The sequence below is a fragment of the Nannobrachium achirus genome, assembly GCF_963921795.1.
Source record: "Nannobrachium achirus genome assembly, chromosome: 15".
Lineage (NCBI taxonomy): Eukaryota > Metazoa > Chordata > Actinopteri > Myctophiformes > Myctophidae > Nannobrachium > Nannobrachium achirus.
Window position 1 is genome coordinate 24617880 of NC_137822.1, and position 17500 is coordinate 24635379.

The following is a 17500-nucleotide window of genomic DNA, read 5'->3' on the forward strand; positions in this document are numbered from 1 at the left end:
TATATATATATATATATATATATATATGCCTTCACCTTTGACGGTGTGTGTGTGTGTGTGTGTGTGTGTGTGTGTGTGTGTGTGTAAATATATATCATATTTCTTCCTATATAGCCTATATTTCCCCTTTTCTTTGTTTCTTTTTCTTGTCTTTTCACGTTTACATTCAAATTATTAAATTGTACTTAGACTTTCACTCAGCGTGTGTGTGTGTGTGTGTGTGTGTGTGTGTGTGTGTGTGTGTGCGCGCGTGCGCGCGTGCGTGCGTGCGTGCCTTCGTGAGCGTGTGTGTCTCATGCGTCACTTCCGTTGAGGTGCGTCATCGTGTGTTTCCTTCCTGTGTTTGGCTGAAACATGGCGGCGCCCGTAGCTCTGCACCTGGAGTTTGGGTAGGCACTTTTAACAGTTTTGTGTTCAGTATACTCGCCGACATTATGCTTCGTCTGAAAGTTACATAACGGCGACACGCTGCTGAACATTCTATTATGTTTCATAACCGATTGCTGCACCCTACGACGTAGAACTGCTGCTGTATGCTTAGGTCAGTGCTTGTTGTCATCACAGTGCCAGGGCAACCCAGCAACTTTGTGTGGTTGTAATCAGTGGTGGAAAAAGTACTCCGTTTTATCAATACTGCAGTGCAGAAATACTCCATTACAAGTAAAAGTACGGAATTCAACATCTACTTGAGCAAAAGTACCAAAGTGTCTAAATCTATCTATAAATGCGAGAAGTCTCTGCGTGTGTGTCTGTCTGTCTGTGTGTCTGTAATCCGCGTATCTCGAGAACCGTTCGTCCCACCGGCTTCAGATTCGGCACGCGCGTTCCCCGCCGCGGCACAGAGTGCAGTGCCGGGTCTCGACCCGACCCGACGCGCGGTTTTCCCGAACCGGCGCGAAACGTTCGGAATCTCCTTATGCGGGGTTGATTGTTGACATCAGGCTGTTCCGGAGGAAATCGGCGAAAGCTCTGACTCATTGTGATATCACTTCATAAAAGGCTCTGACATCACGTACGCCACATGAGTCAACAAAAAATCTCTGAATATCTCCATATATAGCATATATGGGCATAAAATGGACGCAGAATCACAAAGATCTCCATATACGGGCATAAAGGGACACAGACAGACGGATACAGAGATCTCCATAAATGGGCATAAAATGGACGCAAATGGCATATATGGGCATAAAATTTACGCAGAATCACAAAGATCTCCATATACGGGCATAAAGGGACACAGACAGACAGATACAGAGATCTCCGTATATGGGCATGAAATGGACGCAAATAGACAGATATCTCCATATATGGGCATATATGGGCATAAAATGGACCCAGAACTATATCTGCAGTGATCTCCATATATGGACATAAAATGGACACTGACAGACGCTCTGACTCATTGTGACATCACTTCATAAAAGGCTCTGACATCACGTACGCCACATGAGTCAACAAAAAATCTCTGAATATCTCCATATATAGCATATATGGGCATAAAATGGACGCAGAATCACAAAGATCTCCATATACGGGCATAAAGGGACACAGACAGACGGATACAGAGATCTCCATAAATGGGCATAAAATGGACGCAAATGGCATATATGGGCATAAAATTTACGCAGAATCACAAAGATCTCCATATACGGGCATAAAGGGACACAGACAGACAGATACAGAGATCTCCATATATGGGCATGAAATGGACGCAAATAGACAGATATCTCCATATATGTGCATATATGGGCATAAAATGGACCCAGAACTATATCTGCAGTGATCTCCATATATGGACATAAAATGGACACTGACAGACAGACAGACAGATAACAGATATCTCCATATATGGGCATAAATGGACACAGGCAAACAGATGGTCAAAACGGGTCCTATGACAACAGGTATAATGGGGTTTGCATTAAAGGGCGGGGCATTCATTCCCTATTTACATCGTTCCCGAGTTGGCCAGGTCGCCGACTAGACGCTGGGCCGCCCGAAGCTTCTAGTATACTATAAAGTACCAAAAGAAAAATACAATATGTTTGAAAATAGCAGATCTACAAGCTGTTGTGAGCTCGTAGTTCGGCTATTTTCAAATAGGCTCGCCAGGTATAAAATAGGGCTAATGTGTGGATTAATGTATGTTTTATGATATAATCATTTATATCTGCAAAGTAACTAGTAACTAGAGTTTTCAAATACTTGTAGTGAAGTAAAATTACAATATTTGCCTCTGAGATTTAGTGGAGTAGAAGTACAAGTAGTCTACTGAAAACTGGAAATACTCAAGTAAAGTACAAATACCTCAAAACTGTATAGTAAATGTACTTAGTTACTTTACACCAGTGCCAGCAAATGTGTGTGGTTGTAATGACACTGACGGGGATCAGTGCATAGAGTATATGGATCAGTGGGGGAAAAAGCACTCCCATTTCTCATTTCTCACACAAGTAAAAAGTATCAATACTACAATATAGAAATACTCTATTACAAGTAATAGTCTGGAATTCAAAATGTACAATAGTATTGGCATCAAAATATACTTAAAGCACCAAAAGTAAAAGTACAAAATGTTTGAAAATAGCAGATCTTAATACAAAAATAACCATTATTTGAACTGAAATTATTAAAAACAATTCTGCTCACTTTAGAAAACCCTGAACAAAAAGAATGTTTAGCTTGTTTACAAAGGAGTCTATAATTATATATGTTTTAGGGTTAGCTATTTGCTATATTAGGGAATTCCCATTGGCCAAGACAGATGGCCAAGACAGCCCATATCTGTGTGACTGGCTTTTCAGACAGGGATCTCCATTTATGGGCATAAAAGGGTATGATGTCAGATGTCATAGACTTCATAGGACTTTCACATAACGAATACCTGAGTAAGCATGTTTGGGCTCTCACAGCAATGACAGCATATCTCCTTATATGGATCTCCATATATGGGTACCAGGGGTCTCCATATATGGGTAACTGTTCCGATATACATCACTGGTCAGATGGCAAAGAATCTGCGCACCCTCGCCCTTCAGGGCGACGTCGCCCTGAGGCATAGTATTCTATGTTTAATTAACTTTGAAGTCTTTGATTTAATTGTATAACATGTCCCGCAAGGCTGGAGTACACATATCAAGCATCTATACTGGAGCAATTGGTGGCAAACCTAAACCAGAATGTTTAGCTACATATTCTCACAAACACCTCTCACAAACATAGCCACCACGTCGAACAAACGTGAAAATTTACAACTGTCCACATTTTAAACATGCCACTCTTTGAACCGCATTTATTTCAATTTAACAACATCTCGCCTCACGCAGAGCAGCCAGTCCTGACATAGTATTCTGAACATTCTGGCCAGTGCTGAAACGTCAAAATGATCATCAGGGTATCAAGTTACAGAGGGAGGGAGGGGGGAGAGGAGCTGAGCAGAGTAGAGTATCGAATTACAACAGAGGGGGGTGTGTGTGTGTGTGCGCAAGCGTTTTTTTTCCCCAAAACATTTTTTTTTTCTTTTTTTTTTTCAAAAAACTTTTTTTCTCAAAAAAAGAATTACCCATATTTGGCCATTACACACACCACACTGCCGCAACATGGCGGTGAAGGCCGCACAGCGGCCTGAACTTCTAGTACTTTATACTTAAAAGGAATATTATGGAGGAAACTGTAAAGTCAGGGGACGATAATCGTTTTTATCGTGATTAAAAAACACTCACATCAATTCACCTTTTATTTGCCAAGCTGTTACCACTTAAACCCTCTATATTGGTAAAACCGACCAGTAAAGAACTTTGATACAGACTTTTTTGCCAGACCCAGGGGGTCGGCCTACAAAAGGCTTTGTCGGTCGGTCGGTCTGTCGGTCGGTCCCTCTTTTCCTCAGCAGCTCGTCAGCCAACTCAACTCAGCTGGTCCCGTACAGGTGACGGCACTCAGGCAATCAGCCAAGCAAGGGAAGGGAGGGGCAGATGAGCAGTCAGAGGCAAACACTGATTAAGTAAGTGTGCCTGCTATGCAATAGCAAAACACTTATTGTAATCCGCCATACTTATATACATACATAAGTAAGTAAGTGCCTCTATAACTCATGAACCGTTTGTCGTACAGACTCGCGGCTGGTGTCATAATTTTTTTTTTTTTTCTCAAAAAATTATTTTTTCTCAAAAAAAATTTTTTTCTGATTTTTTTTTTCTCAATTTTTTTTTTCTCAAATTTTTTTTTTCTAAAATTTTTTTTTCTCACATTTTTTTTCTCAATTTTTTTTTCTCAATTTTTTTTTCTCAAAAATTTTTTTTTCTCAATTTTTTTTTTCTCAACATTTTTTTCTCAAAAATGTTTTTTTTCTAAATTTTTTTTCCTCAAAAATTTTTTTTTCTCAAAAAACCTTTTTCTCAAAAAACTTTTGTTTCTCAAAAAAAAAATTTTTTCTCACAAAACAAATTTTTCTCAAAAAAAAAAAGTCGTTAAAGTGCGACCCGTGATAACGGCCAAAAATGCGCCAAAACGCCACTAATTAGTCGAAATGGCTGTGGGTGGTGTCATATGAAGAACCATAATGTTAAAGCTTATGCAAAAAATGCTAATGTTAAAAAATGTAACGCTAATGCTAACACCAACCGCTACACAAGGTTGCACAGACTTAGCGAGCTGCAGGCACACTTAAAATTTCTTGGAAATTTTCTTTTCTAGTTTTAATTGCGGGTCTGGCAGAACCAGGTGACCTGGTCTAGTTTTTGTTTCACTCTCTACCAAATCTCTTCGCCAAAAAATAGACGAACTACAAGCTTGTAGATCTGCTTGTGGTCACAACATTACATTTTCATATCGTCCCATCCCTATTTGGGACTCGAGATAAACTCACAGTAGCAGGGCCTTTTATACAGCTATGTCCCTGTTATTATGCATTTTATCCTCTGTGGGTTGGTATATGTTAAATTTGATGCTTGAAACGGATTGATATCTTTCACCAAATTTAATCAGGGTTTATTTTTTTATATATATATTTTTGGCATTAGGCTACACATAGTTTAAGGTATGGACTAGTTTGTTTAGATATGTTTGTTAAGCTCTCCCTTGTTAATGAGGTCTTTATTCAAAATGATTCACCCAAATTAATTGAAGAATAAATTAATAATATGAAGCCTCAATAGAGAGATTATGAATCAATAGCAGAGGAGGTAACCAAGTCCAATACCAATGAGATTGATTTATTATTGTGACTCTTTGTAAGAAACCAGGTTAAAGATAATATAACGGTCAACATTTGTCTACCCTTGTTTGTTATGTTTGTTATGCACTGCAGAGCAAGAGGTTTGGCCTGGGCATGGCTTCGCTGCAGGTGTCCCGCCTGCAAAGATAAACATAATAAACTAGAAGCAGTGCTCTTCCAAGCACAGGTCTCTGCCAGGTCAGGAAGGTTACTGTGGCCTCCTGGTGGCGCTATTATAGGCCAATGTGAAAAGGGTACCATGTCTTCTTTGGCCTTTCATGGCAATCGGACACTGCATGCATGATTTGATTTTGTTCCAAAAGATTTGTTAAAAAGACCTGCTAGTGGCGCTATAACAGGCCTGTGTGAAAAGGGTGGCATTTGTTCCTTGACCTGTGTGTGTGGGAATGTGTGTGCAAAGTTTTATGGAAAGCGCAAGGCAAGCTGTGTTCATGATTTGAGGCATTTTGTTCAAAACTGACCAATCCTGACAACTTTGGAAGCCAATCAAATGTTAGCCAATCAGGATAGAATATGAAATATCAGACAGATCCTTCTTGATCATATGACTATAGAGATACTGTGTACTGATTCGTGTGACAGATTTTTGGATAAAATCAGAAGGAGTAATATCCAAAAATGTGTTTTACATAAGTCGGCCTCCTGGTGGCACTATAAAAGGCAGATGTGAAAAATGCAGGGCAAAAGTTTTTCCTTGGCCTCTACGGGAGTGCACTGTTTTACACTGATCGGTGGAGTTAAAGGTAAAAACACAGATCAGCCTGTTGCATACGCACGGACAGACGGACAGGGTGCAAAACATAGTCTCCCCATGCCTTCAGCCTGGCAGAGACAACTAGAAATTAGAAACCTAAGTTTAAAGGTACATTACAGGATGCTTTTGAAATATTATGAAACCAAATATAAGCTATGTTAGCTCCACTAATCATCATCAACGTAGATTTAACACTAAACAAGGCTCTAACTCATTCTCCTGCTATACCATCAACATGTGGAACGCCCTTCCATAAGCCTTAAAGGAGAGCAAATCCCTAGCCTCCTTCAAAATTGGTATGAAAAGTCACCTTCAGACAGCTGCTACCCGTGACTTGTAAATAGACTAAGCCCCCATGCCCCCCCCCCTTTTCCTTTGTATTTGATGTTATGCTCTTGAAACTGATATTATCCTAGATAAAGTACTATGTTCTATCCGTCTGTCTTTCAATGTTATATGAGATACTTAAAGTGTGGTTCCTGTGGAAATAAGCCTCGGCTTTCTAGAATCTCCTTTTAGTTGACCTTGTACCAGTGATTTGTACTGTCATGAAACTGTACTTTTTTCTATTGCAAACTTCTAATAAATTCTTCAATCAATCAATCAAAACCTCAATGTGTGTGTGTTTTTGTTTTGTTTTTGACTAGAGGTGGGGCTGAGCTACTCTTTGATGGTGTGAAAGAACATCGCGTGACCCTTCCAAGCCAGTCAGAGCCCTGTAAGTATCACCTGTTCCCTGGCTGCATCCCATCCCCAGTCCATCCTCTAAATCAAATTATGCTTTCGCTAACTTGCATCCGTGTCACTTTAGATTTGAACCACTTTAACCATTATTGTATGCTTTATCTATTGAAAAATAGCAGATACACAAGCTCACAGCGCGGCACCGAGTGCCGTGCTGCGAGCTTGTAATTTTGAAAAATCTTGGACATTTGGAATATTTTTGACCCAATTCTATAAATGTCTTCTAAATCCTTCTTCTAAATCAGTGGTTCTCCATTAACATTTTCATGTCAATGGACCCTCAAAATTACATTTATTTTAGCCGTGGATCGGGACCCCCATCTCAAAATATGTTGTTCCAGGGATCCCCCAGAAGCAGAGATTTGAGTTACAAAAGTTTGCTTTAAAAATATATGTTCAAAGATTTGCAAACATTTTCAATATTTTTGAAAAATAGCAGATCTACAAGCTCGCAGCGCGGGACTCGGTGCTGCGATGTGAGCTTGTATATCTGCTATTTTTCAATGGCTAATTAATGCCACGTCTTAATGGGTTCATTCCTTTCCATGTGTGCGTGGAGGAAACGTAAACTTAAACCTAAAATACTTAGTCAATTTGACCTGAGTTGTCTTTGCTATGTCCACTCTTTGGCTGAAAATAGACGATCTACTAGCTCACAGCTTGTAGATCTGATATATTCTGCGAAAATCCCCACCAGAATAGGGATGCAAGAGTTCAAGTGGATAATGTCTCTTACTTGACCTCCTCCTCTTTCTCATGCTAAATTTATACTCCCAAAAATAACAGATCTACATGCTCATGCTCACAGTGCGTTGCACGTGCCACAATGTGAGCTTGTAGATTTGCTATTTTCGGCACGAGATAGCCTACCGGATTATGAAATCTTGCATCCGTGTCACTTTAGATTTGAACCACTTTAATCATTATTTTATGCTTTATCTATTGAAAAATAGCAGATACACAAGCTCCCAGCGCGGCACCGAGTGCCACGCTGCGAGCTTATAGATCTGCTATTTTTGAAAAATCTTGAACATTTGTGCAAGTCTTTGAATATTTTTATTAGAAAAATATTTTTCCAGTACTGGAAAAGTTTTGGAATTTATCCTGAAAGGTCCTGGAGAAAATAGCTATGCATTGTCTTTGGTTATTGATTTTGTTAATACCTCTGAAATGACAAATTAAACATGGGCCAAATTGTCAAATATTAGAGGCAGAAATTGTGAAAATAGCCGATCTACATGCTCACAACGCCTCGCAACGCGAGGCGTTGTGAGCATGTAGATCTGCTATTTCCACAATAGAACCGTGTTATGCAAAATTCCTCAACTCTTAGTGCTCGTCGAGGTGCCGGGTCCCCAGTTAAAATATGATTATTTCGTGGGTCACGGCCAGAAAAGGTTGAGAACCACTGCTATACACTAGAGGTCTTCGGACCTGCCCGAGATCCGAAATTACCCGCGATCCGAACCGCCCCGAGCCGGGTAACGGGGCCGTTTTCGAGCTTTTACCGCGGGGCGGGCCGGGGCCGGGGCCGTCTGCCCCGGTTCCCCGGGTATCTCCTGTTACCCGAGTGGAGCCGAGACAGGCCGAGATTGAAGTGAAAGTGAACACAACAACTGCACCAAATAGATAACGCCACACGATGGCACTAAAGATGCAGCATGTAATCTGTTGCATTGGTTGTGAGAACTGAGAAGTATAACTCACTCAGTCTCAACAACACTGACTGTATCAGTTGGATTGTTATTATTATCAAAGATATTAACGTAACGTTTTGGTTAACGGTTTACAATGGAGTTGTCATTGCGTGTTGTCATGCTCTGCAGAGCAAAATGGACACTCAAAGCAGAAAGATATAATGAACAACACATGCGACAGAAAACGATAGCATTAGCATTGGCTAACCAAAGAAGAAGGAATAAAAACATGGATTTATTTGTATTTACAAACTGTCCGCATTGACTTACTGGTCTGGGAAAAGATCATCTTTTGGCGAGAGGCACAGCGCCGCTGACAGCAACAGCAGCACCGTGACGACGTTAGGTAAGAAATATGTCTGATTACAACTCTTAATATAATAACGTTGGCATTCTTTCATTTCGGGGCGACAGGTTCGGGTCTCGGATCTCTCGTTCTGCTCGGGTATCGGATCCAATTTTTCTAATAACAGGCGGGGCCGTTCGGATCGGATCCATCACGTCTCGGGGCTGATCGGGTAACGGTTCTCAAATTCCAAATGATAGACGGGGCCATATGGGTCCGGGTCCATTTCCCCCGGGTCCTTTTGGGTTCGGGTAGTTCAAATTGGACCCGTGAAGACCTCTACTATACACTACCTGTCTTTGGGCATTGTGCATAGGAGTATGCGACTCGTTATTGAGCTGAATTATTGTTATATAGTCCTGGAAATTGGGTTAAATATTCTGGAAAAGTTTTGGAAAGGTTTTGGAAATTAATTGGTAAAAATGTGTGGGAACCCTGTCCATTGACAAAGTATGACTCAGGCTCCTGGTTCCCCATCCTCTTTCCCTCCATTTCCCCTTTAGCCTTTCCTCCACCCCTCCCCTCCCCTCCCCTCTAACATCTGTGAGGCTGCCTGGGTCTGTCCTTTCTCTCCCTAACTGATCCTTTCTGCAAGCTCTTTCACTTGTAAATGCTGCCTACTGATAATGCCGATGGGCTTTTTATCCCTTCGCGCGTACACGCTCACACGCATGCACACACGCATGCTGCACACACGCACGCACGCACGCACACACACACACACACACACACACACACACACACACACACACACACACACACACACACACACACACACACACACTAGGGGAGGTAGTTCAGAGGGTAAAGGGGAACTTTATGTTGTTTCTGGGGGGCAGGGGTGGTGACAGAGCTCAAAGTCGGTTTTGTGTAGAATTATTTTCGCTTAAATTGAAAAGAAAACCTTCTCTTATTTTTTTACTTTGTTCTGAGCGTGTTTCCTGTCTGCTGCTTTATGTGAAAAAAAAAATATATATATATATATATATATTATATATATTTCTTCTTTCCTTTCTTTTTTTATATTATTTTTTCCTGATGAAAAAAAATTCTCAACCCCACACAAATATTGTATGAATATAGCTTTAGGCTATCTACACTAGAGCATTGGTGGCTATGCCTGCAGCACACCCAGGTACATTTTTACAGTCTTTACTACGCATTCTGGCCAATTTCTGTGTTTCTTCCATAGCTTAGACAAAATAAAAAGGAATTGATGACCTGTGTGTGTGTGTGTGTGTGTGTGTGTGCGTGTGCCTGTGTGTGCACGTGCGCTTGTACGTTCGCGAGAGAGAAATGTGTGTGTGAGAGAAATATGGCATATGGTATTTTATCAAATAAAGGGGTGTGCATTTGTGACACTGATGTTACCACGACGACCAAAAGACAATAGTTGACCAGAGCTGAGAATGTCAGCCACGAATGACCTTGGTGCACCAGACGACCTGTGTGTGTGTGTGTGTGTGTGTGTGTGTGTGTGTGTGTGTGTGTGTGTGTGTGTGTGTGTGTGTGTGTGTGTGTGTGTGTGTGTGTGTGTGTGTGTGTGTGTGTGTGTGTGTGTGTGTGTGTGTGTGTGTGTGTGTGTGTGCTGGGGGGGGCAGTCAGAGTGTGAGAGATTTAGAAAGAGGGAGAGAGAAAGAGAGGAATGTAATTGCCGTTTAGCCTCATTATGTGGAATGTTCACTCATCATTTTTGTAGGTATCTAGACCAGGGGTCTTCAACGTTTTCCGTCCAGGGACCCCCAAACTGATGGGGAGATGGAGCAAGGACCCCCTACCTCGTAGGGTGGGGGTGGGGCTACAACATATTCTATATTTATGTCCAAAATGTATGTGTATTAACATACCATGTTATTGTCCATTCAATACTACTAGCCCTTACCCGTTTAAAGATATGAGCTCCGAAATGATGTGCAGTGTGTGGGTTATGGGATGTGCACTGTGCACACACACAGTATATGAGGGATGGAAAGTAACTTTAACTGGTGCTTGCATGATGTATGAGCATCAATGTAAGAAATACCCGTTTCGTTTAATGGCTACAGAGATACTGTGTCCCCCCCGCCCGCCCGCCCGCCTGCACACACACCCGCCTGCACACGCACACGCACACACACACACACACACAGCTGGTTAAACAATGTTGCCTCATGCTAGATGCAGAATAGATATGCCTCATGCTAGATGCAGAATAGATAGTAGATACACCATAAAAATGCTAATATACAGCATATGATTTGTGAAAGTGACAAACGGGCTTCACAGTTATGTCAGGTGTGTTCATATGCTAATGGTGATGCGATTTCAGATCAATTGCTCCAGCCACTGAGGAGAAACGCTGTTTCAGACAGACAGACAGACAGACAGACAGACAGACACTCACTCAGACATTCCGAAAATTATATGTTTGATGCTATTAAAATAATATATCAATATATTCATGCTTTTATTTTAAACATGCATGTACACGTGGCTATACCACTGTCATTTATTAACTGAGAACCAGTGTCAATACTATCAATCTATCACTAACAATCTGTCAATTGCACAATAATCATGTACTGTATTCAAGCTAGTCAAAAGAGACAGAATCATGTTTTTTTTTATATTTAAAGACAAATTAAAAAGCTTATTCTTTTCTTAAAATAAAATATATAAAAAGTTTTTTTTCTTTCTCCAACAATTCCTGGGACCCCCTGTTGAAGACCCCTGATCTAGACTTTCTGTTTTCTCTCAGGTTTGCTGATCATGAAAGTCCCCCCATGTCATTCTGTGTTAGCTGCATTTGGTTGAGTTTAAAACTGCAACCGGTAATACTGTAATACCTACCCGGAAGTTCGAACCCGGGTCTCCTGTACAAGGTCTTTTTCCAAAAGTTCTACTGCTGAGCTAAAATGGAATGCCTGCTTGGGCAGGGGAGATATTACCCTTTGCTTTGAGCTTCCGGCAATAACTCTTGTCTAGTGGTTCTCCCCCCCCTCAAAATAATCATATTTGAACTGGGGGCTATTATTGTTCCCGTAGGAGGCGATATTTAAGGGAGAGCTTGTTTTCGATGGAGAGAACGGAGGCGGGCTGTCTCAAGCTGACTTGATCCATGTGAGACACGCTCAGAGCGAGCTAAAGCGAGCGAGTCGCCGTGTTGAGCTTTGTGAAGTCCGCTTCAGTCGACTCAGCGCTGTTCGAGTTATCTCATCTCCTATGAACACAATAATCGCAAGTGCTTGTAGATCAGCTATTTAAAAACAAATTGCCTCTTTCTTAAAATTTGTTTGACCAGTGCTTAGTTTGTTGATTACTTTTTATGCAATAATGGTCTTTTTGAGCGGTGGTCACACCGTCTCCATAGCGTGGCCGTGTGTGTAGGTATGTATGTTTGTTTGTTTGTATGTATGTATGTGGGTGGGTCTGTATGTAGCCTCAAGCCTGTGGTGTAGTACCTTTTATGACCACACATGTTAAGGGAGGGGCGCTGTTTTCAGGCCAGGCCAGGCCAGGCACACACACACACGCACACACACACACACACACACAGGGGGAGGGGAGGGGGGGGGTGTTGGTGGGTAAACCACCGCTCAGTTCACACGGGTGTGATTTTTTAATTTCATGCCCACTTTTTTTTTTAGGTATTTGGTACTAAAAGCCCTTAAATTGTCACTTAACTGTCATCTCCCCAAAATCATGCCCCCAAAATCATGTGGTCCCGACCCATAGTATGGGAACCACTTCTCTAGCCAACCAGTACAGGATCATATATACTGTATATCAACAGAAAAACATATGGACCACCATAGTTGTTAGTTAGTTATATTGTATTATTAAAGCTTTAAAGTACGTTACACTTTGTCTGCCACGGTCATGCTGCTTTAGGGGCTTACAGAGAGGTTGGGGGATGTGGGGTAAGGGCCGGGCAGATATAATTGCTTCTGAATCCTACGTATTTCTCTTTGACCTCAGAAGGTGATTGATGACCCTCGACTGAAAGACCCCACCCCCAAATCATGCGTGCACACTCATACCCCCCTGGTCTAAGACTCGCACACGTTCTGCTCCTCACATCAGGGGAAAGATGGATGGCACACCCCCACTCTCACACACAGAAGGGAAATTGGCGTCTGAATTCTCCCGCCTTTATCAATCCCTCCCTCCCAGTGATTCAACATGACTATCGCAAGATGCACCAACAACGTCTGACACATTGCCCTGTGTTGTTTAAATGCCCTCGTTTTTTTTACCATCCTCACCTGAATCTCACTCACATGTCCTTCTGTGTCTCCGACCTGATCCCTCCACCTTTTCTCTTATCTTCATTCGTCCATCGAAAGACCTCTCTCTCGTTCCTTCGTCCGTCTGTCTGTCCGTCCGTCCTTTTTAGCCATGCCGACGACAAGGGACAGAGATTATGTTTCCACCCCTGTGAGTGCGGACGGTGGAGCTAATCCTGCAAACCGCTGGACCCACTGGCGCCTATTTTTGTGCACACTGCCAGAGTAGGCCAAGAAAATCACTGCACCCCAAAAAAACAATTATCGGCCTAATGGCGGCGCTATATCTCCTTATCTCGCCTTGATGGAAAATGATGATGACTGAAAAGAAGGAAAGACTGAGAATATAGCTGCTTTTGTGAAAGAAAGAGAGAAAGAAAGTAATAGAGAAATGGAGAGACTGAAGGAATGAATGAAAGAGGGGAAGAGAAAATGGCAGAGAATAAATGACAGAAAATAAAGCACTTTCTACTAGAGATGGGACGATATGAAAATGTCATGTCACGATTATTGTGACAAAATAAATCGCGATTCACGATATCGCGATAATCAAAATCCATTATCCTGGGGCGGAACATTTGCCAAAAAATAGCAGATCTACATGCTCACAACGCGTCGCGAGCTTGTAGATCTGCTATTTTTTGGCAAAGACATTTGATAGACTGAAACAAAGACTGTATCAAGTCCTTTTACCGATTATAGAGGGTTTAAGTGGTACTGGATATGCAGCTCTGCAAAATAAAAGGTGAATTGATCCCAGTGCATGATGGAGGACAATATCACGATAAATTACAAGCTCACAACGCATCACGTTGTGACGCGTTGTGAGCTTGTAGATCGGCTATTTTTTGGCAAAGACATTTTATAGAGAGTGAAAAAAAGACTATCAAGTATGTATATTATAAGTACCTTTTACCAAGTATAGAGGGTTTAAGTGGTACTGGATATGCAGCTCGGCAAATAAAAGGTGAATTGATCCCAGTGCATGACGGTGGACGATATCACGATAAATTAAATCTCCACGATACGATTATCGTGAGTGATTTTTATCACGATAAACGATAATATCGCGTATCGTCCCATCCCTAACACACACACACACACACACACACACACACACACACACACACACACACACACACACACACACGGGCGCGCGCACACGCAGACATCTTTATAGACTGGATTGCAGCATCTTATGCACTGGACAGCATCTACACATTCACTTGTCCTCTGTTTCAAAGCTTCTCTGACCAGGCAGGAACATATCTTTAAGATTTGTTACATTCTCTGGAGTTAACTCCTCAAGGACCCCTGGGGGTCCCCGGACCCCACATTGAGAACAAGTAAACCAGAACACTCGGACAAGAATGTCAGCGTGTTGCTTTCTCAAAGTTAACTTACAGGTACATGATCCAGCCTGTAATGACATCTCCCACCAGCGCTGACAGTCATAAGTACTGAGAGCCCAAACCATTCCTGATGTGGCTGTGTCAGCGATATTCCGCTCATAGTGTGCAAGTTTCTCTAATGACATCCATCTCTAACTGGCCAACACATTTGATCCTCTTCCCATTTATTTGAGGGGAGAATCATGTAGATAATGGCAATAGTAAAATAGATAAACAGAAATCTGTGTTCTAGTAGTGGGTTGTCCTTTTTCGTTAATTCATATTTTAATTATTCAGTACATTGTTATGTACCATAGTTTTAGACATATTTAACAAACAATTCATTCTGAATCTGAAATATTCTTTAATTACACTCAATTAGCACTTAGCTTTTCATCAACACTTCCCACTCATCGGCTACTTAGATTAGATTCTAAGTATTTTTAATCATGATCCCACATAGTTACTTTTATTTACCATAAGTGATACTTGTTCTCTTAACATTATAAGTCCTTGACCACTCTGCCCAATTAACTCAGTACAAACTCTTCTCCTATTATTTAAGCCTACATTTTCTGCACGCTTCTGAATTTTGGTCAATTCCTACAAACTAACTGTCAATATGTTGTAGTGTGTATTGCCAACTCACAGACCTTAGGAAAATAACAAATGTTATTTTTTCCTTTTCCTGAAAAATAACCGTTTTAGAAATGCATACTGTACAAAGCTTCCACCCAACAGCAATGACACACTGTAGGATACATGATGAAAGTATTCAACTTAGAGTTGATGCTTGTATATCGTCGTTGTTGGGTGGAAACCTCGTATCTCCAAGTTTCAAATGTGTATGTCCTTTCGCAAAGTAAAGCCCTGCTTCATCATACAAGGCCGTCGCACAAAAGTAGTGAAAACAGCAGATCTACAAGCACACAACACCTCGCGGTGCTTGTAGATCGGCTGTCTTCACTAGTTTAAATCATTTTTAAAATGGAAAATGCAAAACGAACGGTTTTGGACATGCAAGGTTTTCACTCGACAACGACGATATGCCACTCTCTCACTTCACTTCCATAGTTTTCATAAGGAAATGTAACATATACAGGACACGTGTGAGGAAACACACACACACACACACACACACACACACACACACACACACACACACACACACACAATCAAAAGCACTCGTGCAACCTTCAATGTTTAACCTCTCAGATAAACATAACTATTATATATTCATAGTTAAATGTTTACTGGGGATTTATCCTAATACAGCTCTTTGTATTTGGCTCTGTGATTGTCTGTAGGTCTGAGTGAGACTCAATCTATTGTTGGGACGGGGTCAATCTGATTGTTCAAGGGGTCAGACTCATAGAAAATTCAAGCATCGTTGATATTCAAGCTCGGGCGAAAAAAGCGTTTCACGAGTAGAAGTAGCCCACACTGACAAAGACGAGTACCACTTGGAAATTACGTTTTCTTGTTGTCTTCCTTTGCTGGTAACATAACATTATCACCACAAAGATGGTGATGAAAACCAATATACAATATATGTAATTCTATGAATTCCTTTCTTCTGCATTTCCCCCATGTTTTGTATTCCATATCAAGCTTAGGGTGACTCAATAATTTTAGTACAAATCTGTCTAGATTACATTTCTGTAGTGTGTGTGTGTTTGTTTGTGTGTGTGCATGTGCGTCTGTGTGTGTGTGTGTGTGTGTGTGTGTGTGTGTGTGTGTGTGTGTGTGTGTGTTTTTAACCAAGGTGAATAATATCGCTCCTGGCTGTTCGATACTACGGGACATAATATCGAACCCCCCCCCTCATCAAAGTCCTCTCCCAACCCCCAACATATACACACACACAAACACCTACATAATCAACCATGTCCCGCCTAGTGCCTCTGTCGCGTCACATCGACCGGAGGGCTGGAACCATGCACCTTGACCCTTAACCCCTAACCTTTAACCCCTGTTGTCTGCCTGCGTGTGTGTGTGTGTGTGTGTGTGTGTGTGTGTGTGTGTGTGTGTGTGTGTGTGTGTGTGTGTGTGTGTGTGTGTGTGTGTGTGTGTGTGTGTGTGTGTGTGTGTGTGTGTGTGTGTGTGTGTGTGTGTGTGTGTGTGTGTGTTAGGGGACATGAAGCAGCTGCTACTTTGGATTCGACGGAACCTGCTGAAAGAACGTCCTGAGCTCTTTGTCCAAGGAGACACTGTGTAAACTCTCACACACACAAACACAACACGCACACAAACACATACATACACTCTCGCTCTCTCTCATACAAAGAATGCATGCATGCTTTATATTCACACACACAAAAAAAGATTTCGTTAATTGTACGTTGCGATGATATTGGATCAACGTGTGAAACATTTTAAATTGGCATAATATTTTATAGGTCGCAACCAAACCGTAGTATTATGCACATTGAGTTACGGATCTGAAGTGTTTTTTTTCTGTTGTCTGCACCTTGTGCGAATGCACCTTAAGTGCATTGGTCTTAAAACAATGCAGGGTTATAGCTTTCACTGGGTGTGTGTATGTATGTGTGCGCACGCGCCCCTTCTTGGTTCTGTGTGTGTTAAGAGCAGCCTTATAAGACTGGCTGACTTTTACGGCTACCTTTATAGAAGGCTATTTATAGCACCACCTCACCAATGAATAGAGAATGGCTGGGGTGCCTTTAAACCTTCTAGATTAGGTCTGGGTTTGGTGCATTCCCCTCGGTCTTGAGAAAAAGAAGGGGAAAAAAAACTCGGAATGATTTTTATTTTCTATTAAAAAATATATATTTTAAGAGAGCAAGAGTGTGTGTGCTCTTTTCTCAATTCCTTTGTTAGTAGTGTGCATTTATTTAGTGTGTGTGTGTGTGTGTGTGTGTGATGCTGTAGCTCTTTCTCATAATGACCTTTCATATTGACGTCACAGATTGCTATAGCTAATTTGAGCACCTGCCCCCATACCATACAGAATGTTACACGGATATGTCGCTGCGGGTACGCCCGTGCATTTTCAGACCAACATTCAGGACACTGCAGATACACTGCCAGACTGTTTTTTATT

General features: G+C 41.5%; 1 protein-coding gene across 1 annotated transcript in view; it reads left to right on the plus strand.

The window, feature by feature from the left end:
* The first annotated feature begins 342 nt into the window (after positions 1 to 342).
* urm1 (ubiquitin related modifier 1) overlaps positions 343 to 17500 on the plus strand; it is a 20934-nt gene continuing 3776 nt past the window's right edge. The window contains exons 1-3 of the mRNA XM_080742708.1: positions 343 to 389; positions 6641 to 6711; positions 16569 to 16650. Coding sequence (XP_080598834.1) covers positions 355 to 389; positions 6641 to 6711; positions 16569 to 16650 — 188 coding nt within the window. The 5' untranslated portion in view covers positions 343 to 354. The remainder of the gene's footprint in view (positions 390 to 6640; positions 6712 to 16568; positions 16651 to 17500) is intronic.